The following is a 17,973-nucleotide window of genomic DNA, read 5'->3' on the forward strand; positions in this document are numbered from 1 at the left end:
CGTGCATGATGTCACCAAAGACACCTCTCCCAACTGAGGGGCTGCTTGTCAAAGAAAAAGAACGAATAACCTTAGTCAAGGCACTGAGTGCCCACCTTTGCCCAATCGGTTCGCATTGTCTATTCGACTTGGCATGTGCGTTTGGTGATGTTCTAGCACATTGGCGACGCGCTGACCTAATTGACCCGTCTCATGCAACGAATCTTGTTCCCCCACTGTCTCTCTGCCTGCTTCACAGTGCTCGAACACTGCTTACAGGAGAGGGGTGACCGTTCCTTTTCCGGCAGGCGTTTGACTGCTTGACCTGATCGCCAAAAAAAAATATTAATTTCGAGAGTACAAAGACATTTCCCGATTTTGAACAACAGCATCAGTGTGTGTGTGTGTGTCTGTGTGTGTGTGTGGGATCAGTTGGTGCCTGAGATGGCAGCCGAGGCGGTCGCGATAGGGACGGCTCGGTGATATCCTTCTACAAGTACAACGAGCTGTCGACGTACAGCGGGAAAGGGCAGGTGGCCTCTTTTTGCCTGAATGTTCTGTGTGACTGGCCGTCAATCATGGCAGCCCTGGTCATGCTAAGCTTGGTGCGTCTTTGGAGCCCGGCAGGAGTCCGGCCCGTACTGCGCGCGCACTTATGTCTGGCTCGCACCAACTCACTTGGATCGAATCATATTGGAACTGGTTGGTGATGCACGGCTCTGACGCAGCTTGAAGATGCCCTTCTCGAACGTGAAACCTACCGCCGCCTCAAGAAGGCGTCGGCCGCCTACGAGAATGATCTCCTGAGCATTAGGTAGGTTCCGGGGTGTGCTTCTCCCTTGGCGCTTGTGTCCTGCTCACGTCTTTGTACATCTAGTTATACACGCCACGGCATTCGATTAGGCTTTGACTACGCCGAAGTATGTCTTCTCTCGAGCCGCACAAGCTCGTACATTCATCCAGACATCAAAGTGCTGACCTCGTATCACTCACGGCCGCCATTGTCGTGCGCTCGGTATCTTGGCTACACCCGACAGCGGGTCTTTCCAAAGCTCGACGAGCTTCAAATACAAACCCAAGCGCAGTTGCAGATGATGGCACCTGCACAGACGCCAATCCTTGTTCTAGTGCTCGCGCCAGCAGGGCTACAGGATGATCGGCTGCGCAAGGCCATGGAGCTCTTGGGCTCGGTGCGACCCAGGCGTGTGCTGCTGTATGAACCGACACCTTTGAAGAGCCAGTCGAAAGCAGCCACATCTGAGACCAAACACCAGAAGGCATCACAGTCCGAGGCAGAGAGAGGGCCCGCCTCGCCTGCGCTCGTAGCTTTGGCTCAGCGTTGCCGTCGGTGGCCCCTGGTCATCTCGGCTTCCATCGCTCCTAGCCCAGCCGAGGTGTGGGTGTCAGTGGATTCTTTTTTCGTGACGCCCTTGACTCTTCATTATGGTCGTGTGCGGCTGCGTACACGTTTGACGCCGGGGGCTGAGGTGGTCGAGTCAGTACTGGGGCCGACGGCCTCGTCAGGGCTTGCATGGTCGATTGAATGCTTTGTGACACTGGATGATCTGGACGACACCCCCGAAGGCGGGGTGGTGGGATTTATCGAGCCCGACCCAGCCAACAGCGAGGGACAGGTGGAGACAGCACAGCATTTGCGTAGCATATTGCTCAATATGCATGCCAACCATCTTGCTGCGCTTGTTCGCCTCGATGACACACACGGCGGCATTCTGAGAAGTTCGCCGACAAAGGTAAGTTTTTTTTCCTTTGATGGGGGGGAGGAGCTCTTTGAAGGGTCAAGATCAGTTATTACGTGTCTCTTTGAAGGTCGATGGCTACACCCTCATGCTGCCTGCTTCTTGTTGCTGTGGCAGGATGGTCTATCTTTGTGTTTCCCTGTACCGTTAGCTTCCCTGCCTGGGTTTGCGGCAGAGACTAGCCTGCCAGCAGCCACGCGTCAGGGTCAAGGGGCCGAGCCGAGTGAGAAGCGCAGCAAACGCGAAAGTGTTTCTGATCTTGAGGGGCGCCCCGGGCGTGCGTCGGTGCTGCACGTGGTGGACGACGTGAGTCTTGGCAATGAGGTGCGCTCGTTCTTGACTGACGCCGAGGGCATGGCGGGCAAGATCAGTCTGGTTCGCCGCTTCGAGCGCCGCGGACAACGCATCCTGCAAGCCCTTCGTCTATACGGTTGGAGCAAGATTGCCCACCAGCTTCACCGCCAGCTCCAGACCTTGGCGCAAAAGCGCACCATGTCGGGCAAGGCCTCAGAAGCCCTGTCCAGCTTTCTGGCTCAACTTGTCCTCTTTGTGTCTTTGAGCTCAAACAAGCCGTCAAGCACGCCACAACCCTAACAACGTCCCCATCTCCCCTTGTCGTGGGGACTCGATCACAGACACGTCTCGATTGGCCGATTGGCTTGGGCATGTAGATTTGTGCGTGTGTGTCGGGTGTGTGTGTGTGTGTGTGTGTGTGTGTATATATCGGATGTGTGTGTGTGCGTATATCGGATGTGTGTGTATATCGGATGTGTGTGTGTGTGTGTGTGTGTGTGTGTGTGTGTGTGTGTGTGTGTGTGTGTGTGTGTGTGTGTGTGTGTGTCTGCATTGACAGTGACCGAGAGGTGGTGGTTTTCGAGTGCAATCGACTGATCCTGTGCGTTGTTCCCGCATCTTCTTGCTTGACCACCCAACGTCAGCATTTTTTTGCTGCTGCTTGTAAAAGCGAGAGAGCGAGAGAGCGAGAGAGAGAGAAAAAAAAGAAAAAGAAGGGTGATGGAGGGCTTGAACATGGCCGATTTGGCAGCCGAGCGGCAGCAGGAGGTGCAGAGCTCCTTGATCAAGGCACGAGAGCACAAGGAGCAGGGGAATGCGGCTCTCAAGCAGGGCAACTACGCAGACGCCCTGCGTCTCTATCATTTTGTAGGTAACTGACCGGTTTGCACTGAGACGGAAATTACGAGAGGGACGCGCCTCACATTTCGGTGGGTTTGTGGGGGCAACCTAGGGCCACTGCTATTCGCGATCGGCACTTGTATCTGCCGATCGCTCCAGCGGCATGAACGGTGCTGGTGCCCGCACGCTGGACACCATGGAGGGTGCTCAGCTGGAGGTGGCGCAAATACACGCCGCTCTCCTCAATAATATGACTGGTAAGCCAAAACCTTCGTTGGCGTTTGCTTGGCCTCCCAGGTTGCACGTTGCACATGGGTTGCTGTGGCCTTGTATTGGGCAGGGGCCTCATTGGGCAGGGGCCTCATGTTTTGCGTGCGCAGTATGCTTGATGAAGCAGGAGAAGTGGGCTCGCTGTGTTGATACCACAAGCCAGGTCTTGGCACTTGATCCTCAAAACGTCAAAGCTCTGATGCGGCGCGCCAAGGTAAGCACGGCCATGCGAAATGGCGCACACTCAGCTCAAGTCAAGCCGAGCTGGGCTCATTATTTATCTTCTTTGAGGCGTCTCGTGAAACTCACCGACGCGGGGCCTCTTAGTCTTATATCAAGTTAAAAAAGCTCTACAAGGCAAAGGAGGACGTTGAGCGTGGGCTGGCCCTGGCACCCACAGATTCAGAGCTGGAGCGCATGTCCACCTACTTGAGCGATATGGATCGCGTCTACGATGAACGACAAAAGGCCCAGCTGCGCGGTTGGGTAGACAAGATGTGAAGCGTGCAAGCCGAACTTTTTGTCAAAGTCTATTGGTTGTCCGCCACCTGTGCCGTTTTGGAAATTTACCTCTTCTGTATGCCTTCTTGTCAGAGTCGGCAGCGTCCCAACGCGACACAACCTAGGCACATCTTTTTTTTTTTTATATACCCCTTCAACAGCTGGCCACCCCCTCTTGTGCATCCTCACCTGCGTTTCAATTTGAGCGTTTCAATCAGAGTCGTGTCATGCATGGCTTCGAGCCAGCACAGTGGCCTTGCCTTCATCTCAGTATGCAACCGTATGCTGGTGTCTGTGTGCGTCTTTCGTATCGTCCCTGTGCGCCGTTTCCTATTGGGCGTGTGTCTCTTTCTCTCTCGCTCGTGTTGTCTGCGTGCATGTGCCTGCTGTATACACCACATTACACCTCTTGCGTCGTGTGGCGTCATCTGCTTGATCCGAGGGCATCTCCCTCTCTCATGCTACCGGCGTGCTTTTTTCCCGCGTCTCTGTCACTTGTGTACCCGCACACATCTTCCGCCTCATCCAAGTGCGCCCCTCTCGTGTCACCCCCGACCCCGACCATCTTCTGGCATTGCTATTGTTATTTTGGAGAGCATCATTTTAAAAAGAGGGACTTCCCTTTTGTTATATTTTAGAGGGTGGTTTTAAAACCCACAAAAACGTTTTCGTTGGGGGCCGCGGGCCTCCTGTGCGCGCGTGACTCGCTGACGGCAGCGGTATCCGGTGTTTGCACGCGTTGTGTGGGCGTTGGTGGCAGTGGCCGTGGTCGTGGCAGTGGCTGTGGTAGGTAGCGGTGGTGTTGTTATCTGGTGGTGCTTGGTGGGTTGGAGGCAGTTCAGCTTTTTGGTCAATCTCGTGGAGGCATCAGTTGGTGATACAGGTAGAGCTCGTGCCGTTGAGGAGGGAGCTAGCTGGGAATGGCAACACGAGTTGGCTTGCTCCGCTCGCTCTGTATCGTTGAGCGTGCACGGTACGGGAGCCGCTGACACCAGCAGCCCTTTTGCCACGCTGCGCGCCGCGCTTGCCTTCCTTTACGGGTTGGTCCTTGATAGCCAGGCTGCTAATTGAGAAGGACTTGGTCTATCGTCAAGCATGGCGCCCGCTTCACCCCGCCTCTCGGATATCCCCGAGTCCCAGTCTTCGTCCTCCGCCGTGATGGAACATGCGCCACTCAGCCTTGTGTCATTGGATCTGAGTGATGCCAAGCCCCGCGATGGGCGCAAGAGTCGTGATGGCGCTTCAACCCTCAAGCAAGGTGCGCGCTCGTCCCAACGCCCGCCCAGCGGTTGCCTCCCAAGCCTTGGCGTCTTCCAAAGTGGTTTCCCTTTTCCTTCAGCTGGCTCGCAATGACATTTGTACAGCGCACCATCATGAGTCTCACCGGCACTGTCGGCGGATCTGAATCGAATGCGTCAGTCATGAATGAAATGGCCAATCGGCGGGCCATGGAGGATGTCAAGGACAACCCGCTCAACGTGTGCGGCGTCGTCGTACCCACCCCAACCCTGCATACGACCCAGGAGCTGTGGGAGGACTTGGCTTTGGAGGATGAACGTGAGATCAAGGATGAGCTCTTCTACGACTTGATCTTTGTTGCCGCCATCATCAAGCTCAGTGACTTTGCCAAAGCTGATGTGACATGGCTCCGGGTGGCAGAGACCTTTGAGCTCTTCCTGCTCCTCTGGACCACCTGGTTGCACGTGACCTTTCTTTTTTCTCGGTCAGATAGCCTGTGCTTCCAAGCAGTCGACGCTCTTCTTTTCCCCCCTCTCATCGAGTCAACATGCCGCGCCCGCTCAGCCATGTGTCCTCACGTCCTGGCACCGCCTCCATCGGTGTTTAGATTTACACTTCCTACCCCCTGGAAGACGTTGGAGGTCCTCCTGCTGATTGGTACCCTGGGTTTGGCATTGCATATGGTCGAATTTTCAAACTCGCATGTATGTTGAACCTTGGTTGCCTTGTCAAAGGTCGACAGCCGTCGTGAGTCGACTGCAGCCTCTGTTGTGCTCATGCCGGTCTGCTTCAGTTTTACGTACCACAAGATAAGATTGCTGAAAGTGAATTGCCCCTGACTGAGGATCGTGGGGGTACATACTTTGACGCCGTGCATGACACGGGCACCTTTCGTGTTGGCCTCTCCATTTCCATCATCATGACTCGGCTGTCCATGGTTGCCGTCTACGGACTTACAGCCGTGTGAGTAATTGAAAACCCAATGCAACCACGCTTGGTGGCATCGCGTCCAGCTGCGCCCGGTCGCGTGGTGCTCACATGCCCTTCTCATCGCTCGCTTCTCTCTCGTCGGACTGACGATGGAATCGCACGGCCGCACCCCCTTTGGGCACCTTTGGCGCGGTCTCCAGGTTTGCGCCGCGCTCGCGGCACATGTCAGTCAGCTACTTGATAGGCTTTGGTTTGAGTTTGGCCTTTTGGATTGCCGCCGCCATCGCCACCAGTATTGATGAAGCCAGTGGCTCGGTGCGTGAGGTGCTTGACTTGCTACGGACGTTGAGTGTGCAACACTATTCCATCAGGCACTCTCACTGATCTGTCATCGCTTTTCCGTTTCAAAGGGCCCGTCGCTCTGGGCCGTGGCCATCGTGCTCGAGCTTCTGATTTATCCAGTTGCTGCCCTCGAACCCAAAAACCGTGTGCCTGTCAACATCTGGCACATCATGGAGCGTCAAATGCTATGGGTCATCTTGATCTTGGGCGAGTCTCTCATCTCCATTGTCCTGCCCGAGCTGCCCTGTGAATGCGATGTATGTGGTCTTTTTGTCACAAACGCTGGCGTGCCCAACTGCTTGGAAAGTTGCCTCTGGTGCTGTTTTGCCGGTTCATTCATCTGACCTGTCTGGCTTAACATGGTACCGTTAGGTGAGCGTGTATGTTGTGGTCGTGTTCAGCCTCTTGCTGGTCTATAACATCTTCCAATCTTACGTCACGGTCCAGCCGGATCTCGAGACAGACGACAAACACGCGCTGCAGGGCAGGTCTGTTCATGCTGCCGAACCGATCGAATGTTGGCCTTCTTTCTTGCCCAAGCTCTTTGACCGTCTTGATTCACCATGTGGCTGTAGCACTCACCTTATTGACACAGCATGCTAACAGGTTGGCTTTGGACGCTGGCACTGGGCATGGCTACCTTTGGCATGTTTATGCTTGGGGTTGGAACCAAGCTTCTGGTTCTGCACGCACACGATGGGCAGTATTTACAGGCCTATGCTTGGTGAGTCCTCGGGCTTGCGCCAGGCGTTGAATAAGCCGCACATTGTGTCTCTTGCTTTGATGATCCAGTTGTAGGTAGCACATTGCGTGACAAGAGTAGTGAGGCCCCACCCCCACCTTCCTCATGTCACCGCTGACCCTGTAGGCTGCTGAGCTGTGCCTTTTTTATCACCGTTCTACTCCTAAATGTGGCACGAATGATGCACGACTGGACGCCAATCACTGTCCTAGGTTTGTCAAACACGGGCAAGCTCTGTTGGTTGCTTTTTGACCGACAGCAGCCTGCCCATGTAGCGCCTTGATTGTTCTGCTTTTTCTTGCCTGTGTCATTTCGTCCGATGCTGATGACACATTGTGCCCTGGTTGCACCGATTCAAATAGGCTTCAAACGGGGCCGGTTGCTTCTCTTTTCTGTTTTGGTGGTCATCGCGGCGCTGGGTCTGATCTTACCGCATTATGTGGACGGACAGAAGCTGCCGAAGCTCAAGGGGGCTGACATTGCTGGTGCGTGTGTGCGTGCGCAAACGGTGCATGGCCGATGATGGTGGAGTTTAGTGAGAGCTTGGAACCCAGGCTCAAGGGTTTCGGGCAGGGGCAGGGTTTTCAAGGAGTGCGTGTGAAGCTCTTCTTCTCATACTGTGACTCGAACAGCGGCATTGGAGGATCTCCTGGCCTCAACAGCCGAGGAGGACCTCAAGATCTGGGACGTCAATGCAGCCCTACTGAACAAGGTGCGTCTGCCTCCTCGCAGGTCTTGCTTTTTTTTTTTTTTTTTTTTTTTGAGGTTTTATTTTTTTTTTCATCATGACTCATCACACTTTGCTCCAATCAGGCACTGAGCAAAGTCACGAGCGGCCGTGAAGGCATATCACCTCTTGAGCTCATTCTGATCCTGCTGATACTGAGCTACCTGATTCGTGGGATTGAGTTCTACATTTCTTGGTGCGAGATTCAGGAAGAGTTGCTCCAGGACGATTTGGCAAGCGCATCCGAGGCAAACGCTGCTTCGGTTGTACTTCGAGCCAAGACCATGCGTCGCATCGCGGTGGGTAGGCTCGTACTTGGTTCTGCTTCAAACGTCTTGTGTTGGTCGCGCGCACGCCATATTTAACCTTGCTTTTCCATGTGCACTCGTGGGTTTCGTACGGCGTGCCTAATTGGTAGCACGAGCAACGCCTATCCCATCGGCCAGCGTCCGAGGATGAGGGTTACACCACAACGGATAGCTTGCCACGTCGGATCCGCTCTGTCAACTATTTTGGCATGTTTAGTGGAAGCCGCGGATCGAGTCTTCAGGAGCACAATAAGTTGCTCATGCCCACGGCTCTCGGTCGGCGGATGACGCGGCATCAAACGGCGTTGCTTCGCCGGCTGTCACAGCATGGGTCCAACTCACTGGTGGATCGCAGCATGCTGCGGCCCATTCTGCGCACCCATCCACTGTTCAGCCATCTCAAAGAGGAGCACGTGGGCCAGGTTCTGGAGCACTTTCGTCCTCGCACTGTGAAGAAGGGTGAAGTCATCCTGCAATATCAGGATATTAGCGATTCAGTCTTTATCGTTGGCGCTGGCATGTTCGATGTGCTCGGCTTCTTCGGAGACCCCTATGGCATGCCTGAGGCACGTTCAGCCAAGCCAGCTGAGGCCGGTGAAGCCTTATCCTCGGCAGGGTCCTCGCACGTTTCACCGCCACGCTCGACCCGTGGTTTGGCCGTGACCCCGCAGCTTGGCGTGCGCCCCTCTCACGACAAACCTGGCAGTTCTGGAAGCAACCACCGCGGAGGCTCAGCCTCAACTTGGACTCCCCAGGTCAAGCACGGGGCGAATCCAACACTGCAAGAGGAAGACGAGGATGCTGGTGGCGACGCCGCCTTTGTCATGATCAAGGACGACGACAGCGAGGAGAGCAAGGATCACGATGGTGTTGGCATGAATGATAGCCTGGTGAAGCTCTGTGAATTGGACAAGGGATCTGTTTTTGGCCAGCTGAGTGTCTCGGTCACGGCCCCAAGCAGTACCAGCATCATTGCAGCTACCGATGGACTGCTATGGGAGTTACACCGCAAACATCTGCGCCCTGAGTCGGACATCTTTAGTCAAAGCTCAGGGCCGTCTCGCCGCATGCGGTACGCTTTTCACATCCACGCATGTTCACATTTCAGCGATTTGTTATTTCTCTTATTTTTCTCTCTCTCCCTTTCTCTCTCTCTCTTGCTTTTTTTTTCATTTTCTTGCTGCTTATTGGCGGAATGAAATGATCTAATAATGATCTCACGCGCATGGCAATTTTCTTCTTCGTCTGGAGGCAGGGCGCGCTCGTATGCCGAGGGTCTGGACAACCACTTTATGTTGCAGCACGGAACCTCGAAGAAGCAGCTGGACACGCATCTTGCGCCGACCGGCGCCAATGCTCGCGCGTTAAAGCGCCCGCACTCATGGTCCACGGCCCTGATGCATGGCCACATGGAACGGAGTGCCAGCGGGCAGAGTGTGGGCCAGGCCAGTGGGGTGCTTCGCACGCCGTCGGTCGACTCATTTGATCATGATGATCACATGCGTCAGCATTCAGAATGGCATCAGGTAATGCAAGACTTTACGCAACCAGTGCGCAATGTGCGCAACGGGCATGACCGAAGTCGGCACCGTCTGCCGCACAGCAGCTCAGCTGAGGCGACCTTGACGGAGGAGCCCGAGGCTGAGGAGGAGGCAGAACGGGCTGCCGCTTTGGAGGCGACAGACCAAGCTAGTGGCCGCGCCCAAGTTCCAGCGTCCATTGGTGTAAACCATTCGCGTCAAGGCCCAGGCGTGTCGAGTGCCGTTAGTCGAGGGGCACTTCTGCAGCCTGGCCGGCGGCCCCGTCGCGCACGAGAGGGGAGCGTTGTTTTTGATATTGGCGCATCGATGGGCTCACTCCAGCATTTGGACGAGGCAGAGGCGAAGGCCGAGGCGGAGACGGGTGTTTATCCCAACGTGGCCGTTGAACTAGATGAGCTCGACTCGGATCTCTTCCCTTCAATGGGCAGCAACGACGTTTTTGTGAGTCCTCAGTCGGAGACAGCAACTGCTTCACCAGAGGACCCCGCCAAGCTCGCGTCAGCGCGGTTGGATGCAGCCACCACGAGCATGACCCCTGCGCCGTCTGCCAAGTCGCCTCTGCCTGCCTCTGTGATTCGTGTGGTTCACCACAAGAGCAACGACGTTGAAGGTGCTGTCTTTTTGCCTCCCTCTGATTCGTCCAAGGCAAGCGCGCCAAGCCAGCAAGAAGGGCCGGACGCTGTCCCAACACAGGGTCCAAAGCCCACGACTGAGCCAGGCGAAAATTCTGTGCCGCTCAACGGAGCTGACGCGACCCATCCAGCCCCACAAAGAGAGCAAGCACGCACCATCTACTTGGACGTGCATCCGTCCCCTTCAGAGCGCCTAAGTGTAGTCTGAGCGCGCCATGAGTCGTGCGCCCTACCTTATCTTGCCGTGGGCAAGCAGTCCTTGAAACATTTCGATGATGACAGTATTGATATAGCTAAGATCCGGATGTGATTTGGTGAAGGTCCTCTCATCGGCGACAGGTGGACGACCATCTGAATTGATTCTAGAGCCGATGCTTGTAGTGCTATGACCATGTAGTAAGGGGATCTCCTCCAGCATCGACGCGCGAAAGCATGCGTGTCGATCGAACGAATGCGATGTGTCCAGGGCAGGCCAAACAAGCGCAACACATGATGATGGCAGATTTACATGCAATGGGAGAAAGATATTCATCATGGAATCTCGGCTCAATTATCACCTGTACACACAAACGCACTAAACACCACACATAATAAAACACCTCACTCACAGCAGGAGGCTAGTGAGAGCACCCAAGACGGCAAGGATACCGACGGCCTGCACCGCGCCGGTACCGTTCGGGCCCTTGGTGGTGGTGGTGGTGGTTGCAGTACCGTTGAAAGTGGTGTAAGTCGACATAGGGCCGATCTCAGGGTGGACCTCGCTCTGACACGTGTCCGTCAGGCGCGAAAAGGTGTATGCCACATCACCGGTGCAGTCGCTACTGGAGGTATACTCGTTAACTGTCACGTTGCCGTTTTCATAAATTGCCATGGAGGAGTAGGTGTCGTCATCTCCGCCCAAGTCTTTGCAAACATCAACTTCATAGCAATTAATGACCTCCACATTGTCCTCCGGGCAGTCCAACCCGTTGTAAATGGTAATGCAGGCATATCCATCGGACAGAGCGACCGAGGCCAAGGCGGCCAAAGTGTGCACGACGAGCCACTTCATGATGCTGATGCAAAGGGCAGAGAGGTGTATCTTCTTGGTCTTGTTGTCGACGTGTTAGTCAAGAAAGAAAATGCCACCCACCCCCGCCCCCCGTCATCCCCTGGCTCCGCCCCCCGTCATGCGCCCTCCCCTGGCTGCTTGCTTTTCATCATTCCCATTCATCGACCGAGCCCCGCCCCCTCATTCAAGGCATATGCCAAAGCTTACAGCATGTGCCATAGGCCCTGAGTGTGCAATTTTTTTTTCCCTGTTCGTAATGCAGCTTCGTGTGGAACACCCTCTCTACGTCCTAAGGGCTTAGCAAAGACAACTTGCCAAGTGACCGTTACAAAATGCCGCCGTTCCGGCGAAAAAAATGGTGTACGCACCTGTGCCTCGCACTCCATGCTTGAACAGCTGCAATGGGCGCAATGGAAGACGGTCATCAGACAGCCGCTGCCGTTCCGTGTGAGGCAAACGTTTGACTGGCGACAGTGTACTTTACTTTGAAAAGTTGTCCGTTCAAAGTTAGGGGTAATTGCTCCCAAGCAAGCTACTTACATGTTAGAAGAATTTACATCACAAGCTGATGATGTAAGCAGCTTTGCAAGCATTTAGAAAGCAACGGTATCATGTGATGCTCTCGACACCAAACACAGATTTCGTTTCTCTCCAAGCAACGGATACCTTTATTGTGCCTGTGCTTGAAGAGGTTGCTCACATGTCAGTATTCTATTCTCCCACGCATTTGACAGGACTCTCCGTGATGGCTCAGCAAGAAAAGGCCCAACGTCGCCGTCTCGCGCACACGACCTGTCTGACCCTGTCCACGGCCGGGCAGGCAAAGATCGTGGATGAACGATCAAATTTCGGCCACAACCACAAACACAACCATGTCAACGGCACGCTGAACATCCCGCTCCATCACGGCCAGATGCACGGGCACATAGCACACAATACTGGCATTCAGGGAAAATACGACTTGATGGTCGGACATTCCGAGCACCTACACCAACCACTACGCAAGGCTGGCAGCAATACGGGAAACGAACCACGCCCCGACGCGGGTAAAGATGCCAGGGTGCATGACCTGATTTTCTGTCCCATTTCGCATCCACCCATTCACGATCCTGATTTCCGACTGGCTCGGGTGGTGGAACGGACCATCGAGCATCTCCGCAACTTGGCCCGCACCCTCGCTTTTCATGGTACGGAGGCCCCCCTTCGCACGATCCAGCTGCGTCCGGCACAAGCTACACTGGAAGAGCTGCAGACTGTTTTGAGTACCCAGCAGCCCCATCCGCATGTGCTCCGGGACGTGGCATCTGTGTATGCCGAGCTGTTGGCCTTTATGATGAGTGGTGATTTGATTGGAATATCGCGTGTTTTGGCCGATGCCGGTTCACCCCTGTACCGCGTCAACCATAGCGTCCACATCCAATGGATGAGTGTGACCCTGCATGCACTAGCCGGCCAGCCGCATTTGTTGCGACCCGTGCTAACTACCATGTTGGCCCACACCCATTCCATGACCGTGGATGGTACCATTCTCGGTGAACACATGCATCATCTGTTGGAACCGCTACCGCCCGCCGAACTCTTCAAAGTGGCCCAGGATGTTTACGCGGGTGCCCGAGTGCCCATCTTGCCACACGTGATGCATGTCTTTATGCGGGCCATCGTTGCGTTGGGCGGTGAATCCGAGTCCGAGCTGCTTACCACACTGAAGGCCAATACCCATTTGCAAACTCGTCAATGTGGTCTCGACGTGGCCCTGATGGATTGCGTGGCTGCCAGCGCTTCAAACTGGTCCACCACTCGACTGTGTGCCTTTGTCCAGGCCCTACTTGGTAACAAGCGTACCGATACATCGCCTTTGCTATATCTGAGCCAAGCTACGTCCGGCCATCGCGCCGTCGGGTTCAAGGCCATTATTATGGCCGCGGTGGCTGTGGCTCAGGCCGAATGGTCAGATCCAGCACGCACGCATCAAGCGGTGGGGCAACTCATTTCGACCGTGTTGGATTCAGGCCAACCCATCGTCCTGGGCAGTGATGACGTGCACCTGCTGTGTGCGCTTGCCGTGTACGAGAACGACTCTAGGGTGGATGGAGATGAATGGACGGTCATCTTTCGTCGTTTGTTCGCGCATTGCCAGTTGCGCAATCTGGCAGGACGAGAAGTTGGAATGATACTGGCCACATTGCGTTGCCTTGGCCTGGAGACCGAAGCCGATCGCCTCGACCTGGAGACCGAAGCCGATCTCCTTGGCCTGGAGACCAAAACCGATCGCCTTGGCCTGGAGACCGAAGCCCATGAACACGACGTTACGGGCGACACGCCGATCACGCTAGAACATCTATCTGTCAGCATCAACTGTCACTTTGATTTGCAGGCGGACGGACATGCCATCCTGACGACACCCACCTCGATCTCCCCGGATGTGTGTGCATCAAATGCCAGGAATTATTTGGATCATCATCGCTGGACACAGGGAATCCACGCAATTGCCAAATCCAAAGTGACGGCCTCCCAAGAGCTCATGCACAAGCCCCGGAACAAGCACATGTAGTTTTTTTTTTTTTGGTTCTGACTCAATTGATGTTTACTTCATTTTCTTGGTCCCCATCTACTGTTAACATCAGCATGCACAATGTTATCCGCTGATTTACCCACGCCCAAACCCAAGCGGCGCAAGCACTTGACCGAAGCCGATCTGATCCCGAGTTCGAACCAATTCTGGGCACTTGCGACAAGTCAATGTTTTACTTTGAAGGGGATGTTTTATATCTTAGAGAGAGGCTTGTCTATCTCCGAAACTTGTCGAAACATGTTTCAAGCCTCTTCTTTCTTATTTTGTTTTTGGGATCGGTTGACCTCAACTGCGTGTGTGTGTGCGCGTGTGTGTCCGTGGTTGCTGGTTCAGTGGCGGCGTGAGGAGGCGGAGACGGAGGCGGAGGCGGAGAGGCGTTGGGTCGCAACACTGCAAAATGTCGTCGAGTTTGTCTTTGTCCCTCTGGGACTTCGACCAGGGTAACGATGACGATTTCACCGCTGCCGAGTACGGACAGGCCGAGGATACGGAGGAGGTACTGGCGCGACCGGTGTGGCTGCTGTGTCAAAGGCACAGCTGCCTGCTCTCATGGCCCATGGTTTTGATGCTGCGTAGAACGTTGAGCAACATGACGGTGGACGAGACTGCCTCATCTTCCTGGTCGATGCTAGCCAGGAGATGCAGCAGGCATTTGAGACGATTGCAGCCTCGCTGGACTCGGATGCATCGAGCGAAGCGGCACCTCTCATGGCCATTCCTGAGATCGAGGGCGTCGACAGCTCGAACAACACATATTGCGAGACTTGTCTGCGGGTATGGGGCTTGGCTTGACCTCGCTGCGTCTTGGTTTCACTTGCCTTCTCTTTGAGAGGAGTGGTCCTCGCTCGTCAGGCGGCCGCAGGCGCTCACTGCTCAATTGCACACGAACACAGGTCATTCATGCCGCACTTCGCAGCAAAATCTTGATCAGCGAGGCCGATCTAGTGTCCGTGGTGCTCTACGGCACGGTACGGGGGTTGGCGCTCGCCATGACCTCAAACACTGACGCGTCCGCGTTTTAATACCAAGGGTTTGACGATTCGCGCTGCGCTCTGCGCTTTTCTCTCTTCGTGGCGGGACTCGACAGGTGAACAGCTTGGCGCCGGAAGGGCATGTTGCCATAGATCACGTTGCCATCGTAGTCAATCTCGAGGAGTTGCAGGCGGAACAGATTATCACGCTGGAAAACGTCATCAGTTAGTGCTCCTCTGGCGCACCTGGCAGCCAACCAACCTTGTTCATTGTGCATCCATCTTCGATCTCCTGCCTCCTCGCCATGTACTCATCCTGAAGCCTGGACTGTCTGGTATCGCGCAGAGCATAGCCAGCGGGTTCGCCTCGGTGGCGCACCCGCCACAAACTCGCAGGTGGTGCAGTTGTACGGCAACACCTTTGATCTCTCTGACGCTCTTTGGACTTGTCAGAACCTGTTTTCACGCCTCAAGACACGGGTGGCCACAAAGCGCATCATGATTTTCACCAACAACGACAACCCTCATGCGGCCGATGATGATCTTCGTGTACGTTCTACCCTCCTGTTTGATCTAGCCCCCGTTCCGCGCCGAGCCACCGCTCGTGCTCCCGCACGCGTTTTGATTCTGCTGCCTTATGATTTGGGCGGTCGGGCATGGTGCAGGACAAGGCGAAGGTTAAGGCAGGAGATCTGCGGGACAATGGCGTGGAGATTATGCTCATGGACCTGAGCCAAAATCGTGACGGCTTTAACAAGCGCCTCTTTTGGGACGAAATCACTAGTGTCGAACGGGTATGCTGGCTGTGTGTCGCATGGTGCTTCTTTACATGTCTCCTCATCCATCACGTCTCTCGACTGTGGTGTGTGCTCTCCAGGTGGCCGGGGATGACGACGATGGTATCTCCCGTTTCCTCAGCTTTCACGATCTTCTTGATCGCGTGCGTAACCGGGTCTCCCTCCTGCTTCAATGCCCTTTATGTTTCGTTTGTCTGCCGAGAGAACAGACTCTTGTTTTGCGCTCACGTTTCAGTTTTGGCTTGATTGGCTTCACCTAGACGACATCACGAGTACAGAAGAAGCGAGCCCGCATGACCATTCCCCTCCAGCTTGCCGAGTTAGTTGTGTTCGCCCGTGCGTTTCTTTGCCTCGACTCGTCCACGTGCCCAACTTCTCAACAGATGCCGTGGTTTTGCTCTTATGTTGGGGCTGGCAGGGGCATGGCGATTGGCGTCAAGGTTTATAACCTCGTGAGTCAGGCCACCAAGGGTAGGTTGCAACGCTTCGCGGCAGTCGGCTTTGGCCAAATCAGTGCGCGCCTTTCGTTTGTTCGCGTGCTGTGGTGTACGACTCATTTTGGCTGGCGCGGTTAGGCAAGTACAGCTACGTCTACAATGATACACAGCCCGTGGTAACCAAGACGGCATACTACTGCGAGAATACGACCAATCCTTTGTTGCCCACAGACATGAAGTATGGTGCCAAATTTGGCAACGAGATGGTGCGTATGCTCTCATGCCCACACGCGTCGTTTGCACGCCCGGCGAGTGCGCGCCGACTCCTTCGCGCCAAGTGGCGCTGGGCACTCACGCTCACTCATGCACTCGGGTGCAGGCTGTTTTCTCCAAAGAAGAGGTGACCCAGATCAAGTCTTTTGGTCAGCCGGGCCTTCGCTTGCTGGGATTCAAGGACCAGGCGGCCCTCAAGCCGTGGCATCACGTCAAGAAGTCCTGCTTTCTTTATCCGGATGACAAGGCAGGTGGCTCTCGGTGTCGGAGGCAACATCTCCCCACCGCTTGCGTGTGGCGTGCAGCTTATTCCTCGGGTCATATTTGTAGGCTATCAGTGGCAGCACGCGCGTGTTTGCGTCGCTGCTGGATAGTTGCCTGCGCCTGCGCAAGTTGGCCATTTGTCTGTTCGTCTCTCGTGCGGGCGTACCTCCCAATATGGTGGCCCTCTTGCCCCAAGTATGTACACCTCGGGTTGCGGGCCTTCTCTGTTAGTATGCCTGCGGTCCCTCGGCTCAGTTCGCCAACCATGGCCTTGGCCCGTTTTTGGCTATGCACAGGCGGAAAAGGTGGCTGAGGATAGCCACGAGCAAGTATCGCCCCCAGGCTTTCACGTCATTTTTTTGCCTTATGCTGAGGATTTGCGCGAGGTCAATGTGGACTTTGATCTTCCCCACGCCGATGCCGACCAGATCAAGGCTGCTACGGGCCTGGTTCGCTCCCTGACCCACAAGCACTTTCAATGGCACGGCGTCCGCAACCCAAGTATGTCATCAAGTTGTTGTTGTGGTTGTGGTGCTCGAGAGCTATCGCTTGCGCCACACCGATCCTCCCCGTTGGGCAAGTTCTTTGTGTCGCCTGTTGCTCACTGTCTTGCTCGCCCTTCCCAGGCCTTCAGGTGCATTTTAATGCCCTCGAAGCACTGGCTCTTTCACGTTCCAAGGTCGAGGAGTCGGTGAATGATCTTGGTGAGTCGAAGCAGGGCCATTGCTCAGAGCATGGTAGACAGCCTGTCGCAGACACGTTTCTTTGCCACCTCTGTTTCACCTCGTCTGCGGGATGTGTGCCTCGCAGTGCCATCGATCCCCGAGCCGGCAGCCCAAGCGGCCGAGCAATTTACGCAGGCCGTCTTTCCATACGGCGCACCTAGTGGCAGCGCCAAGCGCAGCACGGCCTCGGGTGGCACGGGGGCCAGCAAGCGCACCAAGGCTGACGAGAGCGAAATGACCTTGGACATTCTCAAGCAGAAATATGAGAAGGATCAGGTGTGTGTGTGTGTGTGTGTGTGTGCCTTCCAAACCTCTTGTTGACCGAGCTTCGGAGAATCACTTTTGTTCGAGCCCAATCTCACATGATCGCACCCCCCACGTCGCATATGTTCCTGCATTCGCCTTGGTCGACGACTGAATCGGCATTCAGCTGGCTCGCTTGACTGTGGCTGAGCTCAAAGTGGGGTGCAAGTTGGTCGGTCTGAAAGCAGCCGGCCGCAAGGCGGACTTGATATCTGCCCTGCAGGATTACTTTGGCCAATAAGGCCGGTGGCTTGATTTTGCCCATGGTCAAGAGTTTTCAAAGCCCTGTGACCGTTACGCATTAACTCCACATCATTCAAAAGATTGTTGTAAATCGATTACATGTACAGGCTTACTCGCATTGCGAAGAAAGCACTTGTTAATGGGAGCATGAAACTACGCAATAGTTTCTCAAGGCTCAATAGAAAAGGCTTGGGTTGGCCGATACAAGACACAACCTTAAGGGCAGGGCGGCCGA

At 55.0% G+C, this 17,973-nt stretch overlaps 2 protein-coding genes across 2 annotated transcripts; both read left to right on the top strand.

Annotated features, from left to right (window-relative positions):
- Window positions 1-3,033: 3,033 nt before the first annotated feature.
- MONBRDRAFT_36922 (uncharacterized protein) lies at window positions 3,034-10,473 on the top strand (the record flags this gene model as incomplete). Its single annotated transcript, XM_001745426.1, has 13 exons — window positions 3,034-3,127; window positions 3,251-3,354; window positions 3,468-3,637; window positions 4,981-5,584; window positions 5,674-5,843; window positions 6,011-6,125; window positions 6,221-6,409; window positions 6,525-6,640; window positions 7,021-7,106; window positions 7,527-7,606; window positions 7,708-7,924; window positions 8,068-9,001; window positions 9,185-10,473. 13 exons carry the CDS (start codon window positions 3,034-3,036, stop codon window positions 10,308-10,310), a joined length of 4,005 nt encoding a protein of 1,334 aa, XP_001745478.1. The 3' UTR covers window positions 10,311-10,473.
- A 1,380-nt stretch (window positions 10,474-11,853) lies between these two features.
- MONBRDRAFT_32261 (uncharacterized protein) lies at window positions 11,854-17,845 on the top strand (the record flags this gene model as incomplete). The annotated part of the gene is made up of 16 exons (XM_001745427.1): window positions 11,854-13,700; window positions 14,059-14,236; window positions 14,302-14,499; window positions 14,619-14,693; window positions 15,093-15,245; window positions 15,362-15,490; window positions 15,574-15,636; window positions 15,754-15,812; window positions 15,912-15,964; window positions 16,069-16,196; window positions 16,310-16,464; window positions 16,578-16,662; window positions 16,764-16,968; window positions 17,094-17,171; window positions 17,278-17,468; window positions 17,623-17,845. 16 exons carry the CDS (start codon window positions 11,854-11,856, stop codon window positions 17,734-17,736), a joined length of 3,711 nt encoding a protein of 1,236 aa, XP_001745479.1. The 3' UTR covers window positions 17,737-17,845.
- Between the last annotated feature and the right edge of the window lie 128 nt (window positions 17,846-17,973).

This window comes from Monosiga brevicollis, genomic scaffold (genome assembly GCF_000002865.3).
Source record: "Monosiga brevicollis MX1 MONBRscaffold_9 genomic scaffold, whole genome shotgun sequence".
NCBI lineage: Eukaryota > Choanoflagellata > Craspedida > Salpingoecidae > Monosiga > Monosiga brevicollis.